The sequence below is a fragment of the Stereum hirsutum genome (genome assembly GCF_000264905.1).
Source record: "Stereum hirsutum FP-91666 SS1 unplaced genomic scaffold STEHIscaffold_7, whole genome shotgun sequence".
NCBI lineage: Eukaryota > Fungi > Basidiomycota > Agaricomycetes > Russulales > Stereaceae > Stereum > Stereum hirsutum.
The window spans coordinates 1,023,048-1,049,675 of NW_006763137.1; the positions used below are offsets into that span (position 1 = coordinate 1,023,048).

The window sequence follows — 26,628 nt, forward strand, 5'->3', positions numbered from 1 at the left end:
AAGTACCTGCACTCCACTTACAGTAGTCACCACCAAAAACGAACAACGGGGCTCGGTCACAGCCGGGCTGATTTTACCGCTAGTTCTTATCCCTCTTGTGAAAATGCTTCTTTTCATGAAAGGAAGAGATCCCCAAGACAGAATCTCAAAATAATCAAAACTGGCGGAGTTATAAAATCTGGGGGGACTTATTTGGCCGTTTCCCGCCAAAGCGCATTATTGAATTAAATAATTGAATTAGAGTAACATTGTTTTTCAAGTATGTGCCAGGAGTTTTCTTTCGACAAACTGGATTTTTCCGCCCCCGGGCCAACGAAATTGGCCACTATTTATTTTTGGTGGTGACTAAGTGGAGTGCACCATAGGTACTTGTATCCGTACAAAGAGGGAAATTGACACCGAGTCCAAAAAAAGGCATATCTACTCCGAACACTGGATGACTTCCCGTAAAGAAAAAAAACTGTTTATTCGACGCGATCACTGCTCGGCAAACCTGCGAAATGACGATCGCAGCTCAGTGGTTGGCTGCCCTCTTCATTTCCGAGCGTTGCCGAACACCGATCACGCTGAATCAGTCGAATAGACATATATTTTCCCTACGGGAAGTCATCCACTAGTAGGTATGTTCAAGTTTCGAAAGAGAGGAATCGATCGTACGAGTGATGACCGCGCTAGGCGGAACGCACACGGAGCAAATCGAAAGAGATGAGATAATCGCCAGGATGATCTTGAGGTTCAATTGGAACTCGACAAAAATCGAATGGGCATTCCACCCTATTCCACCCGCTGAAGGTCACAGTAGGTAGAGATGTCCGTACAATTCAGACCAGATCCACCTAAAGCACGGGGAGCCCACAGCATACGGACATACCAGACCATCGTTCATATGCTCAATAACTCGAAAGAACACGAAAGAACGGAAATGGCCCACTGACGACTTGGAAAGGCTCGGGCGACGCCGACCAGTGACCACATGCGAACTAGGGTGGCACGTGGCAAGCATGAATCGCTCCATTGCCACACACTTGCTGCATGCGGTTCTTCGTCCGAGTACTTGTCTCACTGTTAGGACCGTCTGTGCAAGTGGAACCATTAATAGCATTTGATATCGGCGGTGTTTCAACTCTCAGCCAAACCGCGACCATTTTCTCCGAGGGCATACAGCGCATCGTTTTGAAAAGGCGTGTTCAGCGAGCCGCAGTGAGCCTTTGTCAATTACTTGGTAGTATGAAACACTTGAAGTGAAGTAATGTTACTGCTTGGGTATCATTGCAATGCTCGTCCCCTGCGCTTGTGTAGATGGGCGGGCTTGAAAACATGCCGCTTTCCGTGGCAAGTAATGGAAACTACCGGCGCCTGTTCGCTGGGTATTTAGTCTCGTCGCCTCCCACCCTTCAGCGTCTCTCCTCTTTCCTACCCACCAGTCTCCCCTAGAGTGCAGTCTTCCCAAGAAAGACCCGTCGATATGTCTTCCGTACCCAACCATGTTGGGAAGACTCTTTGCAGCCCTTCCTTACGTGAACACATGAAGGACGTAGGCAATATGGTATGCTCTCTCGGTGGTCGGTTCTGTTGGGTACACAAAATCCACCCCAAAAACCATGATTTACAGCACTGTCTAATCGTTTTACTTGGGTCCCTCAGATATCAGGATATTCTGAAGACACCGCCAGAATGATGTGTTGTGCAAGCCAGACCAGGTGCCCCGGAGGGTCTAGTGAATGCTTCAGCGCTCTGTGTCAGTATGGTCTTGAGAGTTATTTGTTTCATGGAGCAGCATTGACCGTTGTCTGCTACCGAGAATCTCTTGGGCACAGGGTATGTGCTAACGACGATCTGATGGGCAGACGATACTATGTTCATCATCTTCCTGTTACGGTGAACTTGTCCAGAAGCGCGAGTTCCTACGCCAGCGATGTCTTTATTCTTGTTGTTGGCCGCCTCTGGATTGTTCTTGATGTTAACAATCAAGTTGAGAGCAGTGAGCCCCCGACACTCTCTGCCATTCCTCGTGCAAAGATGATGCTGCCCTGGGATATCTTGCTCGGCATAGAAGTCAGACCGGATCCGCGTCATTGCCCAACTTTGTTATCTGCAGGCTTGCCCATGATGCCGCCAACTGCCGCCTTCAATCTCTCTTTTGCGCAATCGTATAGTGTAAAATTTATAACCATAAATATTCACAGCGCGAGGCCTATACAGTCGGTCATTGTTTGTAGCGCCATCAAGTCCCTTCCATACGCCACACATGCCTTCCGTATCGCACCTCCAGCCTGCACGGTCATCGCTCGCGCTGAGCTACTCGGAGAGATGTGGAAATCATATTCGAAAATTGAAAAGCCCGCCGAGATGTCCTGGCCCGCTTGTCAGCCGGAAACCGGAAAGTGTGACATAGCCTCCGCTGTTTCCCGTTATCTTCATGCAAAAACCGTAGTCGGCTCCTCATTCTCCTTCACCCAAAATCCTATCGCTAAGAACAACTCTCACAAGATCTTCTCGACGGCATTGCACAACCTATGCACTCATCCCACGACTATGCTTGGTCAGCCACTCGTACAGGAGTGGAGTGTTGTTTTTGCATCTTCTTCGGATGCATCTTCTTTGGATGCATCGCCGCTCACTTCATGCGGCACCTTCATTGCACTCTCACTGGCTATCATCCCAGCCTTGTGTAAGTCGACGGCTCTTGTGACCGTCACCACGAGGATTGTGCTCGCCACGATTGTCGTCATCTTCGCATCTGCTAGTTCAAACACATTCGAGGCTCGTGTAAGTATTTCCCCCGAGGCCATTGAAATACATGATCCACAAGCCACAGATATAGCACGTGTCTCTGGATACGGGCAACTAGATCGCGTGAGATCTGGATTCGACGTCTCTGACATTACGCATGACTACAATAAACATACAACTGCCTTTGATGATGCGGACCATGCTTCAGCGGCCAACTGGGACCCCTCTCAAGAGAAATACCGAGACTGCGATCGTGTCTTGGTGAAAGACGATGGTGGCAATTGCTACAGAAATGGATCCAATTCGACTTCGCGTCTGTTTGCTCTCCTTATTGGCATCAATGAGTACCAATATTTGAGGCATCTGAAAGGCGCTGTTCCCGATGCTGATGCAGTTCACGAATTTTTACGCGCATCGATGGGCTGTTCGAGTAGTAGGATCAGAGTTCTCAAGAACAAAGAGGCAACTCGGCGAGAAGTTATAACTGCGCTTCGAGCGCTGGCATCCAATGATGACATTGAACCAGGCGATCCTATCCTCATCTATTACGCTGGACATGGTGCGGAGGCTGATCCTCCAGCTGGGTGGCCGGCAGGCGGGGGTCTGGCCCCAAGGATTCAGATGGTCTGTGCCTATGACTTTTGTCCAAGTAGGAATGCCTATGAGGTCATGCAAGGTATCCCAGATATCACTGTGGCCGCACTTTTGAACCAAATTTCTCAGGCAAAGGGGGATAATATTGTTAGTTTTCACTATATCTTCACGATAATTCCAATGCTAACTATTCGTACTTTTCTCAATCAGACTGTCATCTTAGACTGTTGTCACTCTGGCTCGGGTACTCGTGAATACGATAACCCGGGAGACTCGTTGGATCTAGTCCGCGGCGTCGATCTCCCTCAAGACTACTCTGTTCTTCCAAATCTGGACCACGACATACGACGGGATTTGTCTAGTGCCCGTACAAATCAGGTAGTGCCCGAGTACGAGCATTGTGGGATGCGTTCCCACGTATTGTTGGCTGCCTGTCAGGCGGGGCAGCTTAGTACAGAGAGGGATGGACGTGGACGGTTCACGTCTGCTCTATTAGATGTTCTGAGCCACTATGGCACGGAAAACGTTACTTACGATGGCCTCCTCCATCTTCTTCCAGACCTTGATAAGTAAGTCCATTGATGCCATTCATATCCGCTATTTGTTGTTCATACATTCGATTCTATGTCTCTTTTCGTATCGTCAGCCAGCACCCTCAGTGCGAGGGATTCAATAAGGACAGAAAGCTGTTCAACGCTAGGGCTTCTGTTCCGGTCTGTCTCCCTCACAGGATAACCCGGATAGACCAGAAGAACGCCATAGAAAGGATACCTAAGAAGGCGAACTTTTTTACAAAGCTGTATCGTCTACTTCAGGATATGATCCGGTCCCACCCCCCTCAAGATGTAGTAATGTGTTACCAGATGGATGCCGGAGAGGCGTCTGGGGTGACAGAGGGTACTATATTCACCGCGTATGCCGACGACGATCGAAGCTCTCCTTCGCTTGGTGACCTCATTGTTGTTTCTGCTGATGCTTTTACTTCCGAGTTGGAAACTTATTCCAGCTCGCCCCAGGGCTCTCTTGCCTTACGACCGTCAGAAAATGCTTATGTGTTCCAAGCCCGCATGGCAAAAGAGCAGTGCTTGGCGTTGTCAATCCGAAATAACGACCCACGCCTCCTAGCTGTCTTCAATCGACTGGAAGAGCAGATGAAATTCATGGAGATTGAGGGGATGCCTGGGATCATGCTCTCTTCATTATCCCCGATGATTGAGTTGGTCAGAAGAAACGAACAAATCGCTTTTGAGATCCACGACCAAACCTGCCGTAATCATGGACTTACTGAGATGTATGATCAAGTTCCTTGTGATGCCGACGCCCTATTCCCCGTCATATCCAGTGCCGCGCACTTCTTCTATCACCTCAGGCGGGCCAACAGATCCACACCTATCAAAATCGGCAGGAGAGTCCGCCTGGAATGCTTCCGGCTGGAGGAGACTTGGGACGATTCCCTCAGCATGATTATGCGAGAAAGGGGGAAAAATTTGATTATGGATCATTCACTAAACCTTTCTGTGGATGACGAATCACACGAGAAGAACTGTTTTGGCTACAAGATTGTTAATAATACCAACTACCCCCTCTACGCCGCGTTGTTTTACTTCGACATGAGCGACATGAGTATAGGTCAGTGCCGAGCAAGCATCTCTCATTGATTGTCTTCGTGCTCTCATCACTGCGTTGACTAACGCTTTATGGTTTCTTAGTTAGCTATTACACTCCGAATACAGCCAAAGATGGCCACGCCGACGTCAGTATTCCCCCTAATGGCGAACTGTCAATCGGTTATGGATCTGGCGGCACCCCGCCTCTTCGTTACTACCTTCGTCCCAAGCAGAATATCGATGTCGGTATCTTGAAACTCTTTCTTTCGACCAAATGTCTACGGTTCTCTGATATAACTCAAGTCTCACCATTCGAACATCCACGGGCAGCTATGATTCAACCTCGTGTGAATCATTCACAATGGGACTCGATCACCTACCATGTTATACAGCGTCGGAGAGAGAGTAGTAAGCACATACCTGCAATTTTCAACGACATATGATCGGTTGGTTGGAGTATCACAGTCAAGGTACATTATTGAGTGGTTTATTTGTCCTACTTTCATTTCGTACGCTTACTGACATCTTGTTCTTTAGGTGGAGCAGCCTGCGAGGTTGGGCCAAGCTTGAATGAATTGGTGGTCTGCTGGCCCTTAGCTAACTCGCGCTCACTGAGCAGTGCATCGAAGCTTCGAGAATTCCAAAATGAATCATACAACAATGCTCCTTTCTTTTTTTCTTTTTCCTCAATCATTTTTTGAAATCAATTGTATTTGTATAGCGAGATGTCAATCTATAGAGCGGGATAAGGTAGTGTCCAGAACACGTCAACTCGGAGACCATTCGAACGGTGCGCATCTACGGGCGGACCAAATCATCAGGAGATCGGGGTATGTTAGAGGTATGTAAATTGGCAGAAGCGAATGTAAAAGTTAAGGGATTGTTCGTCATTAAGTACTTGAGTAACGCAAAGGGAAGCGAGGAAGGCTACGAAACCAACTCTCCGCGCTCTCTTGTATAGTGGGCAGGATTCTAAAATGTGGTGGTGGGTTGATATCTCTTTGTCAAAAAGGAAGACAGCCTAAAGACAATGGTGGTCAACAGTCTTCCAAATATTAAGATCAGATCCAACTTACCGGAAATCCGCTCCTTTAGATTGTTAGCACACATCCTCCGCTGAATCACATATACATCAATCGAATCCCAGAAATGCAGATCTTGAGTCTCTGTACGGGTGCCGGATAGCCGACTGCCCTCCAGAAACGGAGAAGTTTGTTCGATATTCACTTGCGGGTATGTTTTGTTGAATAGAAAAAGTTTGAGGATACCGACGTCGACATCCTGGCCAGGACGAAGAAGATACCGGTAAGGTGGGATGCCACCGGAGCCGTATCCGATTGTCAGCTCGCCACCGCTGGCGGGGATGCTGTAGGCGGTGTTGCTACCTCCGGATATAGTCGGACTGTAGTATCGTACTACGAGCAATGGAGTTTCAGTCAAGGTAACGGCAGAAGGAAGGAAGGCGATCAACAATAGATGATTACTGACTGCCGCTCACCTATGCTCAGATCGCTCATGTCAAAGTAAAATAATGCGGCGTATAGAGGCATTACTGTGTCGTTAACAACTTTGTAGCCATAGAGTTTCTTCTCGCTGTCATCCTCGCCAACGTACAGCTCCATCAAATTGCCCTTGATCTTGTTGCCTTCTTTTGGCTTATATACCCAATGGCTAAGGTTCTCGTCTAAACTTTCCAGCTCAAGTTCTGTACACTCCAGACGAACTCTGCCGTTGGATACCGTGGGGGATTTCGTGATGTGGCAGTTGAGGTGGAGATAGAAGAAGAAATGCGAGGCACTTGATATGACGTCACTGAGGCGGGCGACGTCGCATGGAATTGTGGCGCCGTGCATCTCCTTGAGCCCATATTTAAGACACGTCTCGTCGTGAATCTCAAAGGTAACACGGCCTTTGACTTTCAGGCTGCTGATCGTCACGACCGGTGAAGTGTCAGAGAGTATGGGCAATCCCTTCCACTCCCCATCTCGCTCCCTTTGAACGTCCTCGACCGCCTGCAGGAACAGGCCTCTGAGCGCCACGTCTTCTTCGGCAATCCACCACCGCCTGAACCGATCGTCCGTCGTGCGGCTCGTCAGCCGTGCGTATGCGGTTTGTGGCGACCGCTGGGCGTCAAGGTACGAGAGGGAGCCGTTATTGCATTCCAACACGGACTTGTAGGCCTCGACTTGAACGGCAGTGAGTGTTCCGAGTTTTGCTTGGGGACTGAGTTCCTCGTCGGCGTAGTAGGTGAACAAGGCACCCTTGGCAATTCCATACGAAAACCCTACAGACAGGTTGTAACGCACCATGGCCAATTGCACAGGATTGGGCTCCGTCCTCTTCCATTTCCCTATGGCAAAATTCAATGTCGAGCACGCGGTAGAATGTTCTGTCTCCGGTGGCCTCGGCGCCTCGGTTTGGCGAGTGATGAGAAACGGCCCGGGATTCGAAGGAGCTACCGTCGTGGTAGTTCTAAACAGGTGTCTCGTAGCGTGGAAGCCCTCACAATGAGGGTTCTGACTGTGACACAAAATCAAGTTCAGAAAGTTTTGACAGTCGTATGATACTTGGATGGCATGTATCAGCGCACTCACTCTGGTATAGGAGGTAAAGACTTGACAAGGTTTTCATATGTAAAACACTCCCATCCAGGACGATCGAGAGTTTGAAGAAGGGCCACGGTGAATAGGCCACGCCCGTCTCTCTCTCTACTGCGTTCGTTCTCCATGCAAGCGGCCAGCAAGACGTGTGACTGCCATGATGAGTCCTCATGATTGCCCGCTGGTCGACTGCAACGAGCCCCATCGGCAGTGTCACGGACTTGGGACCATATATCCTGGTCGAGTTTCGGAGATATGGCGTAGTCTTTGGGAAGATCGACGCCGCGAATTAAACTCGTCGAGTCTTCGGGTTCGTCGTCCTGTCGAGTACCGGATCCGGAAAAGCAACAGTCAAATATCACAGCCTTGTCACGGTATACAAAGGTCAGAGTCCGCGGGTGTCACGCGAAAGAAAGAAGGACCAACGATATTATCTCCCTTCGTCCCGGAAATGAGATTCAAAAGGGCTCCCAAAGTTCTATCTGGAATGCCTTGGATAACCTTTGTATCTGGAGTGTTACCGGCAGTGGAGGGATGAAAGTCGTATGGGCAAAGCATCTGGACCTTCGAGAATCTACCTGCTGGCCATCCCGCCGGAGGATCCACCTCCGCTCCATGTCCGGCGAAGAAAACGATAATGGGATCATCTCTTTTGATAGTACTGTTCTGTCCTAATGCCCTGATGTGCTCTATGATCGCGTCGCGGGTGGCATCTCCGTCTTTGAGGCATTTGATACGGTCTTCCGGATTCCCGCGCATCTTATTCGTTAGAAAATCGTAGACGGCATCGAGATCCGCAATAGCGCCCTTTAATTTTCGGAGGCGTGGGTAATTATCGATTGCGATGAGAAGGGCATAAGGCATCGGGGGCCTAGAGACGGTTCGTCGGAGGTGGGTTCATATTATTACAGATAGTGGTTAAGCTTACCTGCTCGAAGATGTAGTTCTGCGGACGCAGAGTAGCTTCAGCGCGGGTATCAAACGAAGGAAGTCTGTATCTTACTGAGGGCGAGCTCTGTGTTGCAGAAGATGAGGAGCTGTCTGGTTTGAGCTTTATATACTCCATCAGAAAAGCAGTGGACGCATGAACTTCCGAAAACAAACCTTGACCTATTGGGAGATGTAAGTACGTTTTGAACATGGCTGCAGGGAATACTAAGGAACTTACGGAACCATATCTGTCAGAGGGGAGTGGTTGGGAGAGGGGGCGGGAAGGTGGGACATGATGGTTTTGTCCACGGTCTCGAGCGCCGGTGACGGTGCATCTGCTTCACGTCTGCCAGAGCCCACGTGCACCGGCTACCACCGCAGAGGTCCGAGACTAGTCGTGCTTCGAGGGGCGTGATGCACCTGTCTTGCCGGCAGCAAACGCACTGGAGCAGAAATCAAGAATGCGCGGTTACATACAATAGCACCGTTCACGATCCTTTTCTGAGTGCAGAAAAGTGTTTTTAATATGAGGAAAGGTACACGCCAGCCGAAATGGAAGATAGAGGAGTCTCAAGGAGCGCTTGAAGCCGTCAGCGCTTCAGCGAACCGCAAAAGCGACTCGGCCGCTGCAAGCCTGCGACTCGCAACTTTGTGCTTCGTGAGGCTTCGCGCTCAGCATACTAGCAGCTCGATCTATCATTTCGGGCTGATAGTTGCATCCCTTTTCTCGAATTAAAAATGCTTTTCTGCATTCAGAAACTACCGGCGTGAACGGTGCCATTAGCTTTTGTAGGATACTCTCAGGCGTTCCTTTAGAGTTTAAGCACAAATAGCTTCCCATTCGCTGTCCGTCAGTACACACGCAAACACCGATGACGAGAAATTTCTTTTAATAGTTCGCCTGCATCAAGGCGCAAGGCTCCGACCGAGGCATAGACGCGTCTTTCCAGGTCATCCTACTACCGAATGTAGTCTGTGAGCAGTGATGACGCGTCATTGATAAGGGCGATTCGGTAAAACGAGGAGATAAGACGTAGCCTCAGAATTGCTATTCTGAACTCTGTACCAGCCTCGCTCAGTGAAGTCAGGGAGGAAAATATATGCGACAAAATACCGGGTCTTACTAAGCCATACAGCGCGGTGTCTTAACTGGGTCCTGGGTGATTTTGTTCGGGTGCGCCCGGAATGCGGTGCGATTCGGGCAAATTTTTTTGCGTCACCTTTTCACAAGAGCGGCAGACTGGTAACCACTTTTCATAGTACCAGGGTAAGTTTCGAGAGAATGAGTAGGATTGAAGCATCAAATAATGTGAGAGCGAATGCCTTGAGCCAATTGAGCTCAAGTTCAGACCGCGCATTCCGCGCGCGCCCAAGGCGACGCGTCGATGGCGTGAGAATCCCTTCCCCAAAGCGCAAGTGACACAATCCCAACCTTACGTCAGATCGGTCCGTGCGCTTGACTCGTGACTCGTGCGAGCATTTTGGCGTCACCTTTTCACACGGACGATAACGAACGGAGAGCGGCGCATTTCGCCGCTCCTTTCTCCCAACGACAACATCACCGTCTTCACCGTTTCCTGCGTTACTGACCGACAGACTACTTATACCAACGAGACTGTCTGCACACGACGATGGCAGGCCCTTCTTCAACAACAAGATCTCTAGCGAGAGCTAATCATGCCTCGGAAAACACTGATATGAATGCAGAGACGCCGATACATGATAGTAGCAGCACCAGTTCCGCTCAAGCGAGATCGCGGAAGACATCGGCGACGGGCAAGGAGAATGGGAAACCTATGAGCACCGTTTCGGTGGTGATGACGAAGAGACAAGGTAAAACTGGAGTCATGGGTACTCGAGCGGCGACGGGCACTGCAAATGGAAAAGGGAAGGATACGAAGGTGAAGATCAAGGAAGAGTTTTGTGTCTGTAAGGGGGAAGATGATGGCTCGCCTATGGTGCAATGCTCGTGCTGTAGAGATTGGTATGTTTTGTTTTATTTGTTTTCACTATCTCTTCGATCCCGACTAGTATCGTCTTTGTGGATTCTGACTCACTTGTTTTACAGGTATCATTTTCAGTGTATCGGTCTAAGCGAAGAAGATGCAGAGGAGATCAGTGAGTTTTCTCCGATTCTGTGCTTTTTGACCTTCATTTCTCACCCCATATGCACATATAGGAGTGTATGTGTGTGCTCCTTGTGAAAAGGAGACAGGACGACGAACAGTTAGTAAGTATCAGTCGTTTGTTACCTGTGTGTTGACCCCTTTCGATCTTTTATTATTCCTTTTTATGTTCGCATCCATTTGTTGCACATACGTACTATGCGTTTTTCCTCCTTCTTTTTCGGGTGGTGCTCCTGTGTGTGCTCTTACAACGTCGACTGTCCTGCGTTCACGATGCCCTACAATATCGCTTGCGCTTTACACCACGCATATATCGACCTTCGTCCGCCGCGTGAGGTTTGAGTATGTCACTAGACGCTCATAGTCCACACCATGCATATCGTCTGAGTCATAGTCACTTATACTAGATGTGTGCCAGTATTTGTCGATGCCTTATGTACGTCCCTGTTGAGGCCGTCGTAGTATCGAGACAAATTGGTATTTTGAGGCCTCGTCGGAAGACAGACAGACGCATGCCATACGCACACAATCGTACGCATATATGCCCATGCGAAAATACATAATTGCATGTAGTCCACCACAGAGCACCAGCACCACACCCGTCCATTTGTTCGCATTTTTCTTTTCCTCTTCTCGTTTTTTTTCTGGTGTTACAGTTATTATATCGTTGCTGACAACCGTTTATTCATTTTTATACAGTGGAATGGGAAGGCCCTGAAGCTCTCGAACCTGTCGACGACCCGGCCCACAAATCTAATGGAGCCAAGGACGAGGAGGCTGTTAGGAAAGAGAAGCGACAGGTTTTGGCTCGTGCTGAGGCTTCCGAGTCTAGCGAGGATGAGGGGAGCGGGGATGAATATAAGGAGGAGGAAGCTAATCTGAAGAAATCCAAGGGGAAGGTGCGTTTTCTATGCTCTCAAAAAACACATCACTGTCCTCATCCAGCCCCACTTCAGCGACCTGTCCGCCGTCTATCCACCTTTTCGGAGTCCAGTGATGACGAAAACTCCAAGAGTGCTACTATCCCTCGTTCGCGTCGCGCCAGTCAAAGCACCTCCAGGGTCCCGGCTTCACACTCAAAATCGAAATCCCATTCTCCCGGTCCTAATTCCCACTACTTGAAACGAAGGCAGTCGAACACCACGACACCTCAACCCCCCACGAAACGTAAACGTTCCGAATCCACCGCGACCGATGATCCTACGCGAAAATATTGTTTGGGCAAGCTGGTGGAATTGATGACGACTATATTTACGAAGCACTATCCGAGTGAAGGACAAGGAGAGGGTGGCGAAGAGGCAGAAAAGGACTCGGATCAAGTGAAAGAGGAGAGGGAAGCGAAGGCAAAGACGTATGGGTTGCAGCTCGAGCAGTGCTTGTATGATACTTACTCTGAGCCGGATAAGCAAGGCAAGGCTAGTGCGGGCGGAAAGTATAAGTATGTCTTCTCACAATCTCTTCTTATTCTCGACCTAAAAACTAACGCTAATGTTTTGGTCCATAGGGAACGCTTCCGTATGATTACGTTCAATCTTCAACAAGATGACCGAGTGCATATTCACAAGCAAATTGCCTCTTCTCAAATTACGCCAGAGAGACTCTCAACGATGTCCTCTACCGATCTCGCCTCGGAAGAGACACAACAGTCGATCAAAGAGGCAGAAAAGGAAGCCCTTGCGCATTCTATCTTGCAGAAGACCGTCCTTCCGCGCGCGAAGATCACGCACAAAGGTCTTGAGGATATCGAAGACATGAACGAGGATATCTCGAAACAGCGACAGCGCGAACAAGCGCAAGAGGAGGAAGCGCGAGAGAGAAGGGAAAGGGAGAGGCTCGCCAGACTGAGTAGGCCTGCGCTCCCTAACGTTTCGACGTCGTCTTCCGGTGGTGCGGGACCCTCGAGTGGCTCCGTACCACCCGAATCGCCTGGCGTACCTCGTACGCCTCAAACACCGACAACATGGGGAGGTCCTCCTCCCGTTCCTATCCATTCGTTATCGTTCGAACATAACGTTTCGATGTCCTCGCCAACTGCTACCGCGCCAAACTTCATGGTCGGAACCCGACCTCTCTTCGTGTCGACCGCTTCAGACTACCCACAACCGGTTGAGGGCGAGCTCAATCTAGGCGATCTCATCCATATCGACGACGAGCCTCCTGCTGAAGGTTCCAGTACCCCCACCTCCCTGTCCGCCAGAGATCATTTCCCTACGACTGGCACCAACGCACCAGCCAATGCAGAGCTATCGCTTTCCTCGTCTTTATCTCCTACAATGGCCGAACCATCTCCCGTACATTCCACGACGGGAATCTCGCCGTTCGCTGCTAGTCGCCCCGACATGCCCCCGCGTGCTTCGTTCGATCTTAGTAGTCTTTGGACCGGACCGAAGGCAGAAAAAACGGAAGAAGACCCTGTGGAGAGGGCTCCCACTCCGCCGCCGAATGCGGAGGAGCAGGAGGAGGCGGGTATGGACGTCGACATGGATATTGATGGGCCGGACGAGGAGCGACGTGCTGAGAATGTGGGAGGCGGGGAGGGCGATGATGATCATGACTTTGATATGTTTTTAGACGGAGACGAGAAGATGGATGCGTCCGTTCCTATGGTGGAACAGAGTCCGGAAGAGAAGCTCAAGGCTCTGCCTACTGTCTGGACTGGTATTGTGCGTTTGATATTACATTCTTCGTGTTACTACGACGACTGACTTTTGTTTCTATCATAAACAGATAAATATGCCTCTCGACTCGACGATTCCTCAGCAGACGGTTGTCAATGCGAAGCTCGTGGGTGGGCGACGGATGGAACAGGATTCTCCGCTTTGGCATACCTTGTTCCCTAACGGTGTGTTGCGTATTGATGGCCGTGTGCCCGTCAAGAATTCGGAGGCGTATCTCCTACAATCGAGGCTGAACTCATCCAAGGAGCTCATTGCCGTTGCCTTCATGCCCAATTCGGATGACGATCAGAACGGATTCCAGGTGCTTTCAGAGTTCCTCATTAACAAAGAGTGTGTTATCTGTCCTTTGACTTAATTGCTTATGATATATATGATTCGGGAATAATGCTGATGAATATTCTACTTTACAGTCGTCACGGTCTCATCTTCCCTTGGGGCAATCGGGGCAAAGAATGGGGCAAAGAGCTGTATATTATACCTCAACGCACGATAGATCCCATACCAGAGTTCATGGATCTTCTTGACGACCTCAAGCTTCCGAAAGAACGGTCGTCCGACTGTCTCATCGGCGTCTATGTTCTCAACAGAGGAAAACTTGTACCACCACCGCCGCCGCCGCCACAAGCCTCTGGCATCTCAATCCCTTCCATTATCCCCCAAATGCCGCCTCCTTCACACCACACCACGACCTCTTTCCCCCCGCCCATACCGTCTGTATCACCACCTACGGCCTTACCAATGCCTCCACCACAGCTTCCTCAATCAGCATTAGCAGCAGAAGTGGCGTCGCTTACTCCCGAACAGATCCAACTCATGTTACAAGCCCTGCAGACGACACTCGGACCAGCGGCTTCGAACGGTACACTACCTCATCCGCAGACACACCCACAGCCAGGGTCACCACCTGCTGCCAATTCCTCCTGGTCCAACTCGTATTCTCCGTTCCCACCCTCGGGTACTCCACCGAACCCCGTGCCCATTCCCCAAGCCATCTTCGATTCACCACATCATGACTACGACAGGCATGGTCCCTCATATGGACGGGATGATTATGATGACAGACCCGGAGATGGGTACAGAGGTGGCCGTGGGCGAGGAAGGGCAAGGGGGCGTGGTCCTCGTAGGGGCGGTCGTGGTGCTGATGATCGTGATCGCCGTAATTCGGATAGTGGATGGTCTTCGAGACGTGGGAGGGGTCGAGGTGGTGGGGGTGGGGGTGGGTCGTCTTCGGAATGGAGAGGTGGGAGGAAATGCGAAAGGGAGGCTCCGGCGTTCTGGCAGTGATCTTTGGTTGATCGAGATGAATGAAATGAATTCATTTTTTGCGTGTATTTTTAGGACCGCCGTCTGCGATGATGTTTTCTTCGTTGCTTCACTGTGTATCTTTGGCTCTCGAACTTTACTGATTCTCTTTCCTTATGGTAATGGTACTGCTGGGGCTGCTAATGTACTGTAATTTGTCGCTGTTTGCTGGATGAGGGTAACACCTAATTCTTCATAACTATCAATACTATCGTACATCTGCGTTATCTGGCCACGATTGTCATGCTGCTCTCCGTTCAACTGCAACTGTATATGTGCGGAAGTGTGACCAGTAAAACGTGTTATGAGAAAAGTCCATAAATAAACCGTATATGCTCGTGTTTGCGTATGTGTGATGTACGATATGCAGTGACTCAGAGAAAAATCCAATGCTGATCCTACCTCACTCCGGCTCACTTTACACCAACGTGTTTACTGATCTCCATCAACATATTCTCGATCCTCGCCTGCCTCTCCTCCATCTTTATCAACCTTTCCTGCCACTGCAACGTCCCCACAGCCTCCTCTCTATTCTCCGTGTCACCCACCGTTTTCGGTTGACTTTTGCTCTCACCGGGATCTTCGCCACCATCACCTTGCACCTTTTTCCCATCTGAGACTTGGTCGGCCTCCTCCTGAACGGCGGGCTCGTGCTCTCTCTGATCTGGACTTTCACTCAAAAGCGCATCAAAGGAAGGTCCACCCTGACCATGTCTCGCACCACCCCCGTGACTCCCAACTCCCATCCTCCTCGGAATATCCATCCCAGTCGGCCTCCTCGCCATCGAACTCAACCTCCTCCTCATCACAGGCCCATAACTCACTCCTTCCAAAGTCCCAGCCTGCGGATGGTCCTCCTCCGGAATATCCGTATCCACCACCAAAGGCTGATAAATCTGAGCCAACGGACTCGTGAAACTCTGTGCCATCTCCGCACCGCGGTTCAATGCGGAGTTGACACGTTGGCGGATCGGGTGGTGGCCAAAGTGGCCTCCGGTGTGTGACGTGGGCGATTGAGGGCTGTTGTTGGTGCTGTTGTGTCGGGAACGTTCTTTGTCTTTGGTGGGTGTGGTGGGTGCGGAGGGGTTGGAGGTGGGAAATGGTCGAGAGGTGGTGTGGGTTGAGGAGCGGCGGCGTTGGGATTGAGAATGGGATGGGGCGAGGGAGTGACGTGAGGCGGAGGTTGAGCGTTCGCTACCCATAGGAGGTGGGAGTATACCACTGTCTTGTGGGTCCAGAGCGCTGTCGAGTTCATCCTCTATGTCGAAAATCTGCGTGCGGATACAGATTATTAGAACTATGAGATTCAAGTGACAATTACCCCACTTACCGCATCTATCTCTGCGCCGCCGCCGGTAAGACCGTCAAAGATGGCTAGTAGTGAAAGTGCGTGAGTAGAGTTCTCATCACGGGGACGTTGCAATAGCCTACTGAGTCTTTTGAGTTGCCGCGGAAGCGTGTCGAGAATGTGCTCAGTGGTCATCATGAAGGTCTCGCCAAACCCGGTCGTCCCAATCCTCCTCGCATGTCGCTCATAGATAGCAACAGTGATCAAAATCGGGAAGCTTGTCAATCTGAGAAGAAACAGAGTATGTCTTATTCGACGATGTCGATACAGGGATAACTGATGAAACTGAAGCAGACCTGATCATGAATACGTTGACCTGTCGGTTGTAGCCACAGATAAGTATTGAGCTACGTCAACTTTCAGGAGGAAAGCTTACTTTGTGGAACCACCGAGGCGACAAGAGATAGCTCGCAGGAAGCATGATGACGAGAGCCAAGAGGTTGATGGGTGGCTGGTACGAGAAGAGGTAATCCGCCTTTACACTGTTTCCGAGAATCGAAATATATCAGTATCCTTTATGCAAGCGTGGACATGCGTACCCTTCTATCGTGGACACAGCACGTCTGAACATAGCCTGGTTTGTATCAATGAGGGGCCGGTAGGAGGAAGGAGAGTAAGTGAGAAGACGAGACAACTCACCTCGGCGGCAGCGTCGTCATTGATGGTCGAGAATGTATGCGACAGAATCTATAAGCATGCCATCCTTCAGGTCCGAACTGTAAACTAATCCCAGTTTAAGAACATACAGAAACGAGCACTGAGTAGAGGGGCTCGAGTCAGCCAAGACTACCGAAAAGACGAGGGAAAGATGGCCTTACCGGTCAAAAGCAAAGTGTTACTCAGGCAAGCATAAGTGACGAGCACTGGTGGGCCGAATATCGAGTTGAATTTGGCTGAAACATCCCGGTTGAGTATAGAAAACAAAAAACACATTACTTGAACATACAAGCATTCTCGAAACCACTCGCATCAAGACCGAACCAAAGATCAAGCATCCACCAAGCAATCGTACTTTGAAATTAGAAAGTCAGTACGCAAAGTGGATGCGTTTGTACTTGTGTTGAGGGCTCACCTTGCGGGATAGCTGTAAAGGAATACATGACGTCAAGTGGAAGACGACGAAAAAAGTCTGTGTGATACTTACCCTGCATCATCTCTTGCAAAGCTACATATCCCAACGATATCAGGAGAGTATGGACAGTATGGAGAAAGTAGATACCTACGTCCATAAAGCATACAGGAAGCCCCCGAAACAAAACGCGGCGATGAGCATGAGGGCAGCAAACTGGGCGATCATAGCCCGCAGAGACAGAACCATGAGGTTATTTCGCAGCGTAACAAATGCTAGTCTGTAGCGTCGTTGATCAAGATACAAGCTCGACGGTATCTATTTAAAGGATCCACATACCGAGGGAACATGAGGCATGCTATCAGAGCGAGACAGTTGGTGCCCGTTTCCCTAGCCCAAAGACCTGGAAATGTTGTCACCTAACATACGACGAGCAACGACTGTGCGACTTACTGTGGTGATAGATCCCATAGATTCGGAGGGAGGCGTAACTGAAATATATCGTCACTGCAAAGACAAACTTCAGATATGCACACGGGCAAGCCATGACATGCACTAACCAAATGCTAGATCGAAACCATTCTATCCGAATTGGACATTCTTTAGTGAGGTTTCAAGCACGCGGTGTGTGCACACTGACCCATGTTCCTGTGAAATATACTGTCGTCGAGACTCGTGTCAGCGTCCAAGTGCATGATCAGACAGTGAAGACCAGACACCTTTGATCCCATGTTCTTGCATAGCTGCGACTTTCTCAAGAGAGAACCCAAGAGCGTATACTATGAAGGCTACCTCCCAGCCATTTAACGAGTCTCGTGAGTTGAGTTCGATCGCTAGGATGAACAGGACGAAAAGAATGAGGAAGCTGGAAATTATTTGGATTTCAGTAGATAGGCAGTTGAAGACGAGCATATGCACGGACTTCGTGTACTCGAGGACCGAGCGTATAGCGGGAACTTTCAGACTGATTGAATGTCAGCATCGTCACACGGAGTATTCGGACAAGGAACGAACCGATAATGGTCTAGTAGCGGTGCTGTGTGGGGATTGTAGAAGTGTATGGGGGTACGCTTGTACGTCTGTCATGGCACAATGAGTGGATATCACTGCCATCTTCTGCGAACGCAATAACCTACATCGGACAAGATAGAGTGACTACTGTCTGCTTGATAGACACATTTGCCACTATCATACTTGATGGTTATCTGAGGCCGTGCCGCAGAGTGAGGAGCTGCGCGTACCTCCAAATTGCGTCAATGACCTTTTGGCAAGGGTCGCTCTTGATGAATCCCTTGCCTCTGCTAATGATAGCCATTTCTATAGCATTCCCGACTCTATCTTCGAGGTCGTCGTTGTCCTGCCTCGCCTGAGCCATGACCATCGGATCCGCGCCGTTAAATACTGGCCAGCTCGTCGTAGCAACCAAAGCCAGGTCAAGAAGATTATCGGCATATTCTCGCATACAGCGTATTGCCAGGATCTCGCAGAGTGTGGCCCGAGTACGAGAGAGAGAAACTGTTGTTAGACCCTGGTCCCTTACAAAATATACACGGTTCAGGAGAAGACAGAACACGATGGACATGTTGCCTGATTGTTGAATGGATATGTATTTTTCTGCAAGAGGCCGGATCAGAGTGTAGGTCAGGTCCGGAGCGGTGAGCTGCAGGACATCTATATCAGCAAGGCAGTGGTAGTCTGTGGAGGCGCAGAGTCTACATACGGCCTCATATGTCAGTGGCGTATCTGTCATCTCGTGTGAGTCCAGAGACGTTTATACAGCTTCTTCATGTAACGTACCAATAAAGTGCTAGAATACAGAGGAAGTTGAGGGCTCAGTAGATTGAAAGGGTGGAATCTAAAGGATATCAGCTACCATGACGTCCTAAGAATGATCATTATCAAATTCAGAAGCTGCATGAAAGAGTGAATGAGGACGCATACCGTCCGAATCATGTGTATGAAAGGATATACGGTCATTGAGTCTATGTCTTCTGGACGCAGAAGGGGCTCCGCTTCGCCCTGTATGGCCATTGTGGCGAGCGATGGTGAGAGGACGCGGCGAAGTTCGAGACGCGACGGAAGTGGAGTCCGCGTCGCGTTCAAACTCCGTCACGCGCCGGCGCCATCGCATCACGCGTTGGCTGGCCTTAGTCCGACACCATCCCCCTTCCGACGTTTACCATCGAGCAACGCGACGAATGCAAGCCGTGCAGACAGCACAGATGGCGAGCGCGTCCCAGCCCCCGCCAGTAAAGATTTACAATGCAGTATATTCATCGGTCCAAGTGCGTGTCATCTTTATCATCGCTGAGCTATCGCTGACATGACGCGCTCGTGTCGCGCGTCGCTAGGTGTATGAATGCATGGTCAGAGGAATCGCTGTGATGAGGCGACGCGCCGATTCGTATGTGAACGCGACACAGATCCTCAAGGTCGCTGGTGTCGACAAAGGCCGTCGTACAAAGATTCTAGAGAAAGAGATTCTCCCTGGGAAGCACGAAATCGTCCAGGGAGGTTATGGGAAATATCAGGGTACCTGGTCCGTATTCATTTGTGAAACTTGTTCTAGAGGAGACTTATGCATTGTGTCTAAAGGATACCTTTGGAGAGAGGACGCGATATTTCTGCGCAATACGGTGTCGCACACCTGCTGGCGCCTTTATTTGACTTTGTCCCGAGTTCTGCTTCGCTCGGCGGTCTGCCTGCGCAATTATCTGGTACTGGCGGTATGGGTCAACGCCCTCTATCTGCTTCGTCATCCTTCTCCAGCCTCGGTGATCCTGCAGGCTTCTTACCATCTGCCCTTCCTTCAGCTCCCATTCTCCCGGGCTCTGCCCTGCGCCTGCTCAACCAAGGACGGGCTCAAGGACTCTTCACCCCCTCCTCTTCTTCTCATCACCAACCAAACCTCGTATATTCCTCTCCATCTAATAATCTCACTCAGGGGCCACAGTTATCTCAGTATTCCACCTCGACTCCTTCGACGCCACCAGTTCAGTCCCTCAAAAGGACGCGTTCTGAAGTCGTGGGCAATACCCCCACTCCGCAGGCCACTCTTCACTCCCTCATGTCTTCACACTCAGTCCCTGATCTAGCTCCTACACTGGCCGCTTCTCCGAGCATCCAAACACCTGATGTACCGCGACCACTATCTGCTGTCCCAGTACCTCAATCTAACGACGATAATCCGTCTCCTACCAAACGTGCACGGACGGAGCCCCCTCACCTTACATATCTTCAGGAGTTTCTACCGCAGCTGCAAGACGGTCAATCTCAATACATGGATACTCAGTCACAAGCAATACCTACACAACCCAACTCCCGCGCACCTAGCGTGGCGCCGCCGCCGCTATCTCAGTCAAATGGCCTCGATCGCTCGGACACGCAATCATTATCGGGCAGTCAACCGATGCCTCAGTCGAACGGCACAATGGCACCACCCTCATCGAGCTTCCGTGTCGAGCGTCAATGTCGTTTCGCGACTAAACCGTCGATTAATCGACACATGGACCTCACCGCGCCCTTGAAGGACCTCAGACGCAACACACTCGTCACAACGATATGTCAAAGGGACGACCCCGCACGTGCTTTAGAAATCCTACGCGAGATACCACCAGACAACCCCGGGGCACCACCAACGGTCGATTATGTTCTGGACGATCTGGGCCACACGGCTCTGCACATCGCTGCGAGCATGGGCCGTCAGAGGACCGTCGAGACGCTCATTGCGAATGGTGCTGATATCCATCGAGGGAATTATAATGGCGAGACGCCACTCATACGCGCGTGTCTCGCCTCGGACAATTTCGAACAACAATCGTTCACTACGCTCGTGACTTCTTTGCATGAATCGATCTGGACGCTCGACACGTCGCGAAAGTCTGTCTTGCATCATATTGTCGCGCTTGCCGGGGTGAAGAACCGAGCCATTGTGGCGCGATATTACCTGGATACGATATTCGTATGGATCGCACAGCAAGAGGGTGGCGACTTCCGTTCGATTGTGGATCTACAGGACGAGCATGGTGATACGGCGCTGAATGTCGCAGCGAGGGTAGGTAATCGTAGTATAGTCCGGACAATGCTCGACGTTGGTGCGAACCGGATATTGCCTAATAAACTTGGGCTCAGACCGGGAGACTTCGGGGTTGAGAATGAGGTCAGTCCTATGTTTCGTATGCCTCAGTCATGCACGTCGCTGAACTAGACCTTCAGGAGCTTGGCGGTGGCCCAAGAGTAGAGGATCTTATTGCTTCGTTGAGGTCGGGGCCCTCCGCGCCGGTGCAGAAGAGTCAAGACGTGATTGCTGGTGAGTTTTTCTCATTGTTCTCCGCTGGAATGCACGTGTCTAAAGAAAGGCGGCAGATATGACCTCCATGATCCAGAGCCTCAGCTCCGAATTCTCCGCCGAGGTCAAGGTCAAACAAGACCAGCTCGATGTCACACAAGCCCACCTCCGCGCCGCCACTCGCGAACTCTCCGAACAGCGCAAACAGATCCAAGCCTGGCAAGCCCGCTGCGGCGAACTCGATCAGATCAATCAACGGATCCGCAACGTCGAAAAGGCTCTCAAAGACGAAGACTCGTTCGATTGGACCGGGCGGACTGATCTCGCAGGTAACGACGCGAAAGCAACCGCTGGTCCTGCGTTCATGAGGCGAGGGGCGAATTCGACAATGGTGGGGCTGGGTGGGTTGGTGGACGTTTCGTTCAATTTGGAGACGGACCCTACGATCCCGCTATCGGATTCGGTGGCGAGTTTGGTGAGGCTGAAGAGGATGCAAATGTGGCAGGTGAGGATGGAGGAGTTGGTGGCGGAGAGGATGAAGAATCTGAAGGGGACGAGTGCGGAGAAGGAGTTTCAGTGTAAGAAGATTGTGGCGCTTTGTACGGGTGTGCCGATTGACAAGGTGGAAGAGGTACGCGAATTTTTCTTTGTTCTTTCTTCCCTTGACGTTCTCCATGTGAGTGGGCGTGGATGTTTACTGTTTTTGTGTTCGACAGATGCTTGACGATCTTGTCATCGCTATGGAGAGCGAGGCCCATGTAGCTGATATAGGCCGTGTATCGGGCTTCATGCAGAAGGTACGTGTAATGTTGACCTCGTCCTCACCGTTATGCCTCAACTGACACTGCTGTTTTCGCAGGTCCGGGACAGTGTAATCTAATCGTATTTTAGCTGTCTACTACACAGCATGTTCGCATTGTCTTTTTATGCCTCACTCTCACTCTAATGTATGCAATAATGACGTGCGAGGAAGAAACGCAAGAGCGAGCTCGATCGTTGTCCAAAGGTATGAACATTATACAAACCTGCTTCGATCCCGTGCCACAGTCTTTCTGAGCCAGATAAAATGTTACACACGTAACAAAGTCAGTAACATCTGTCGAGACCATTGAGTAAAGCTGGGTCCCAAGATGAAAATTCCTTGACGATTTTTCGCCTTTCATCGCGCGGCTCCGCCGGAAAGTGGGAGGTGCATGGCTCAGGGAGTCAGGCTCACCAATCTTCAAGCTTCACGTGCTGTTCAGCGAATACCAAACATTGCAATTTCTACAGGTATATCGGTTGAAACTACGCATGACGCTACGAAAAAGGCAGACCTCACAAGCTCCATGCATCCCTCTGAGAAACATTCTGTGACAATTCTATTACGAATACAATTCCTAAGATGTGTATGGTAATCCTGACTCTTCCAGAGATTTGCCACCGGAGCGGATCATTGAACTAGCCTTATCCTCTGTAATTCTAAGCAAGGTTTTACTGAACCCACCGAACCGTGTAGTATTCCTCCACTGCTTTGCCCCCTTAGGAGGGATAGGATTCGATGACGCCTGCTCTCCCAAGTAACACAGCTCCAAATCATTCCGACGATCTATATACCATTTCTCATTGCGCGTGCTCCAATGGCCTAGACTGCCCAGGCTATAGTGCCAAAAGGTAGACGGAAGCGGCCACCACGAAAGACGTCTGAGGTTAGCTCGTCCCTTCTCTTGCTTAGCAGCGAGATCTCTGAGTTCATCAATTTCCTGGCTTGGGTCTGCATTACATATATTTAGGGGTAACTCATATGGATAGAACGGAATGTGCGTACATTGAGGGCAAAGATAAAGCCCGATAATTAGGGCTACGATATCCTCCGAAAGTTCATCGTCTACCCAGCCGCGGAGATTGGAAGCGTGCTCGCCGCGTCTGGCTCCCTCAGAAGGTCCTTTTTCGATCATCTCTCGAGATGGTGGTCCACAAACTTCAGTCGCTATACGCCACAGAAGCCCGCCAGCTAGGTAGCATGCGCGCCTTATCCAGGGAATTCGCAAGAGATCGGATCGCTCCCGCAGGTACTCGCGATAGTCCCAAACATTCCAGACATGCCCATCAAAACGTACGGGTTTCGGCTTTGGTCGATGCTCATGCTTGATCGGTCCTCGCCAGACCATTGTTCGGAACGGGATACCTCGCTTGCACAGATGAAGAGCAACTCCGGTAGTATCGAATCCGCTTGCCAGTAGCCTGCTTGCATGCAACGCATCACATGCGGAGGTAACTACGAGACACCACTCATCAGAGCAAGTGGTGATGGATGTGACCGTCGAGGGCTGGGGCGAGGCTCTCATTAGTCGTCCCCGACCAACCACCACAAGATTTGGGAAGTCGATGGTCCACATCTTCAAAAGGGGCGAGGTCGCCTCATTGTCGGAATTGCGTTCCCTGCTCACGGACGGTCCAGATTCGGGTGCATTCGTAGCGTGTGGGCTCTGGTGAAAGTATATCAATTCTCGGATTGCTGTGTGGACGCCTTCGTCGAGGTCACGGTAAATCGTGTGCATCAATGTACCGACGGTGGAAGAATGGACATATTCAGCTGCAGGAGACTTTTGCGTCTCGGTAACGTCCTTGGATGCAGTAATATGAGTGGGCTTCGAGGCAAAAGATTCAAGAAATTCCCAAAGTCTTTGAGCAAGAGATGACGAAACCGTTTCCAACGAAGGTGACGTGCTCTGGAGCTTGCTAAGGACTATTTTCCACATCTCTTGATCAACTTGAAACCCACTCGACTCCACCGATTGTGGATTGAAGCCCAAACGTGTCGTTGCCACCGCCACCGCGTCGTCTTCGAAGGTAATACTTCGTATACCGGTAGAAATGTCGATCTCGGGGCTGAATGTGTGCTCTTCCTCTTCGTCGATAAACTCGGGATGAAGTTGGCGATACTTTTGTGTACTGGGAGGGCAAAATGTATCGGTAATGGGCACGAAATGGAGTTCGTTGTGGTGCGAATCGTAGAGGTAGGAAAGCGCTGTATCAGCTAGCAGCTCCCGGGCGCCGTCCATACGTGCATGAGGGTTGATATACTTCCTCTCCGACATTGAAAGAACCATGAAGCTGCCCTGGACGGCAAGCTCCTCTGCCCATTCGTAAACCCTAATGTCGCCGTTGATTTCATCGCGACGGAGCCTACAATCCCTTTCTTCAGGCGACTCGTGGCTCTCGGTTATCGCGTTTTCCACTGAGCGAAGATGGAAGAAGTCTACAAGATCTTGTCCGTAGGGACGAGCCGGGACCTGATGCCGATACATATCTGAGGTGTGCGTGGACGCAGATATGACTGAGTGGAAATTGGATGAGGTATGAGATGTAACGGACGGTTCGGGCGGAGAGGGCGAAGTGTCGGACGGAGACGTGAGCGGTGAAACAGGAAAATGAGAGTACGAGGACGGTGTCACAGGTATCTGCATGAGGGAAACACTAGACGAGTCGGCTGGAGGAAGTGATGGACCGGGTGGCGTCGCGAGTGGCGAAGAAAATGAGGGCGAGAACAAGGATGCATTTTCCTTGAAGGACGGCTCAGCTGTTTCTGTAGAGCTGGAAAGCCTGTCATGGGATCCATGCCGCGCCAAGGGCGTCGCAAACTGCGACGATGAAACCGAGTGACTCATAATGGGAGCGAACGAAATTTGTGGGCGTTGTGTCAATTCGGCAGACATTGAGGGAGGCGAAGTCTGTGATGAAAACACGATTGGTGTGCGCATCCTACGGCGTACCAAGCGATCTTCTTGTTCTCTCCGCTGACGAGACAGATCACGGTCGTTGTGTTGCCGTGTTTCGACCTCGGTTTCCAACCCAGCCTCCCATCGCGCATGCTCCTCCTTATACCGCTCAATCTCGGCCTTTTCCATCATAGACTTTGGAGGTTTGAATCGAGCCACGAGGGGATCCATCTTTGCTATCAGTGTCTCCTTCTCTCCCCAAGGATACCACACTGGAATGTTGTTTTCGTATAGCCAGGAGAGCGACGGTGAAGCTGTATGATAATGTTCGAGATTGAAGAAGAGGCCCGGTATGTTTTGCTTCTCAACGTTACACCAGTAGGATCTCACCGAGCTCAACCAACCCTGCAAGTCGGGATGCGCTCTCACTAGGATTCTGAACCATTTCGGCAGCCACGTAAACGAGCTGGGGTACGATTTGGCCAAATGGGCGGAAGGTTCGGAAAGAGGGTCGTCGGAAGGAAGAGGGACTATTCTATCGCACGAGCGCACGAAAAAGAAAAATGCGCTGATCCAAGCAATGATACAATTGCGAGCTTCAACGATACCCGCGTTCGCTGCTCCACGGAGTCTGTACTCCTTTCGAAACATATGGTCCGGCCGTGGCGGTGGTTCCATTAGTGTGGGCAAACCCAGAGAACCATCCCCGATGGACCATAGACATTTTTCGATTGCGTCGAAGGTTATACTCCAAAGCTGCTGTACATGAGGGCTGAGACGCCAGACGTTTCTCGCCGAATTGAATTCTAATTGCCGACAGTACCGGTCTCGCAAACACGAAAAGATGCCACTGAGAGGCATGTTGATCATGGCGCAAGACTTCCAGATGACCTCAGGACGTTTATACCAGACCGGGAGCTGAAGTTCTCGGAGAGTTTTGGGTTCGAAGTCTGGGTGTGGAGGCTGCCACCGAGGGAGCACGCGACAATTGGGGGAGAAGAATAGGGTTCCGTCGTTGGAGAAAAAAGCCCGACCGCGGTTCTCGATATACTTCGAGTCTGTGTATACAAATCGGTACGAGGCGAAAGAACACATATTCAAATGGCTTACCATAGCGTTCTTGCCTGGTCTGCTTTTTTTCCTCCGCCTCCACTTGTTTCCATTCGACGTCTGTCCTCGTCTGCACCAGTGGATGGTCCGAAACAACAGGCGTGTGAGGAGGAGATGACATGGCGATTGACAGAGTAGTGAGAGCTGAGCTGCGACGCTATGCACCTGGAAGTGGCGTGGGGTACGATTGGAATCGAGCTATGGTAGCTGGGTGTCGAAGTACTACTGTTACTGGACCGTTGCGATGACTTCGAGAGGGAGAAGCGAGCAATACTCCTAAGCGACAGATGCGGCGAAAGATGCGAGTGTGCCCGCAGCTGTGCTATAGAAGTGAGAATAAGTCTCTCTTGAAGACGTGAGTGTAGGCAAGCTAAAACGAATTGTTAACAGGAGTGGGCGGTGAACGTTGACTCTGAGCCTGGCGACGTCGCCACGACATTGACACCCGAAACAAACAACTCCAAATATGGTGGCGTAAGTACTGTCTTTTTATGCACTCTCACTCCAATGTATGCAATAATATCATTTCTCGGGCTGGAACA

General features: G+C 50.5%; 6 protein-coding genes across 6 annotated transcripts; 3 read left to right on the forward strand and 3 right to left on the reverse strand.

The window, feature by feature from the left end:
- Window positions 1-3,045: 3,045 nt before the first annotated feature.
- On the forward strand, window positions 3,046-5,377 carry STEHIDRAFT_57350 (uncharacterized protein; the record flags this gene model as incomplete). The annotated part of the gene is made up of 5 exons (XM_007303912.1): window positions 3,046-3,474; window positions 3,538-3,896; window positions 3,974-4,044; window positions 4,177-4,956; window positions 5,037-5,377. Coding segments are annotated over 5 exons (1,980 nt in total), but the record flags the coding sequence as incomplete, so codon positions are not given.
- Window positions 5,378-5,938: 561 nt separating this feature from the next.
- STEHIDRAFT_156937 (uncharacterized protein) lies at window positions 5,939-8,758 on the reverse strand (the record flags this gene model as incomplete). The annotated part of the gene is made up of 9 exons (XM_007304236.1): window positions 5,939-5,955; window positions 6,011-6,349; window positions 6,433-7,454; window positions 7,529-7,899; window positions 7,961-8,405; window positions 8,463-8,480; window positions 8,538-8,585; window positions 8,639-8,644; window positions 8,703-8,758. 9 exons carry the CDS (start codon window positions 8,756-8,758, stop codon window positions 5,939-5,941), a joined length of 2,322 nt encoding a protein of 773 aa, XP_007304298.1.
- A 1,272-nt stretch (window positions 8,759-10,030) lies between these two features.
- STEHIDRAFT_147168 (uncharacterized protein) lies at window positions 10,031-14,760 on the forward strand. Its single transcript, XM_007304237.1, has 8 exons — window positions 10,031-10,448; window positions 10,533-10,582; window positions 10,644-10,694; window positions 11,290-11,489; window positions 11,547-12,028; window positions 12,095-13,253; window positions 13,318-13,598; window positions 13,679-14,760. The coding sequence occupies exons 1-8, from the start codon at window positions 10,096-10,098 to the stop codon at window positions 14,550-14,552; spliced, it is 3,450 nt and encodes a 1,149-aa protein (XP_007304299.1). The 5' UTR covers window positions 10,031-10,095; the 3' UTR covers window positions 14,553-14,760.
- A 223-nt stretch (window positions 14,761-14,983) lies between these two features.
- Window positions 14,984-19,018, reverse strand: STEHIDRAFT_156939 (uncharacterized protein; the record flags this gene model as incomplete). Its single annotated transcript, XM_007304238.1, has 26 exons — window positions 14,984-15,841; window positions 15,901-15,944; window positions 16,002-16,144; window positions 16,215-16,234; window positions 16,295-16,400; window positions 16,458-16,492; window positions 16,558-16,605; window positions 16,665-16,675; window positions 16,737-16,811; window positions 16,865-16,929; window positions 16,991-17,002; window positions 17,063-17,083; window positions 17,142-17,267; window positions 17,327-17,390; window positions 17,441-17,494; window positions 17,548-17,569; window positions 17,628-17,647; window positions 17,707-17,852; window positions 17,910-17,951; window positions 18,002-18,066; window positions 18,124-18,172; window positions 18,229-18,647; window positions 18,708-18,730; window positions 18,785-18,794; window positions 18,861-18,869; window positions 18,929-19,018. The coding sequence occupies 26 exons, from the start codon at window positions 19,016-19,018 to the stop codon at window positions 14,984-14,986; spliced, it is 2,577 nt and encodes an 858-aa protein (XP_007304300.1).
- A 142-nt stretch (window positions 19,019-19,160) lies between these two features.
- On the forward strand, window positions 19,161-22,244 carry STEHIDRAFT_79173 (uncharacterized protein). Its single transcript, XM_007303978.1, has 7 exons — window positions 19,161-19,272; window positions 19,339-19,526; window positions 19,583-21,146; window positions 21,203-21,296; window positions 21,353-21,906; window positions 21,992-22,072; window positions 22,135-22,244. Exons 1-7 carry the CDS (start codon window positions 19,186-19,188, stop codon window positions 22,153-22,155), a joined length of 2,589 nt encoding a protein of 862 aa, XP_007304040.1. The 5' UTR covers window positions 19,161-19,185; the 3' UTR covers window positions 22,156-22,244.
- Window positions 22,245-22,620: 376 nt separating this feature from the next.
- On the reverse strand, window positions 22,621-23,532 carry STEHIDRAFT_168581 (uncharacterized protein). The gene is made up of 2 exons (XM_007304239.1): window positions 23,083-23,532; window positions 22,621-23,028 (listed from the first exon to the last, which is right to left on the reverse strand). The coding sequence occupies exons 1-2, from the start codon at window positions 23,423-23,425 to the stop codon at window positions 22,655-22,657; spliced, it is 717 nt and encodes a 238-aa protein (XP_007304301.1). The 5' UTR covers window positions 23,426-23,532; the 3' UTR covers window positions 22,621-22,654.
- Window positions 23,533-26,628: the final 3,096 nt, after the last annotated feature.

Bases quoted from the DNA above. Each gene is read 5' to 3' on its own strand.
- STEHIDRAFT_147168 (XM_007304237.1), top strand. From the start codon at position 10,096: ATGGCAGGCCCTTCTTCAACAACAAGATCTCTAGCGAGAGCTAATCAT. The intron at 10,583-10,643 runs GTGAGTTTTCTC...ATGCACATATAG, and splicing joins AGAAGATGCAGAGGAGATCA to GAGTGTATGTGTGTGCTCCT. The intron at 12,029-12,094 runs GTATGTCTTCTC...TTTGGTCCATAG, and splicing joins AGTGCGGGCGGAAAGTATAA to GGAACGCTTCCGTATGATTA.
- STEHIDRAFT_79173 (XM_007303978.1), top strand. From the start codon at position 19,186: ATGCAAGCCGTGCAGACAGCACAGATGGCGAGCGCGTCCCAGCCCCCG. The intron at 19,527-19,582 runs GTCCGTATTCAT...TTGTGTCTAAAG, and splicing joins GGGAAATATCAGGGTACCTG to GATACCTTTGGAGAGAGGAC. The intron at 21,147-21,202 runs GTCAGTCCTATG...CTAGACCTTCAG, and splicing joins ACTTCGGGGTTGAGAATGAG to GAGCTTGGCGGTGGCCCAAG.
- STEHIDRAFT_168581 (XM_007304239.1), bottom strand. From the start codon at position 23,425: ATGGTCTGGCGAGGACCGATCAAGCATGAGCATCGACCAAAGCCGAAA. The intron at 23,029-23,082 runs GTACGCACATTC...TATGTAATGCAG, and splicing joins GCTTTATCTTTGCCCTCAAT to ACCCAAGCCAGGAAATTGAT.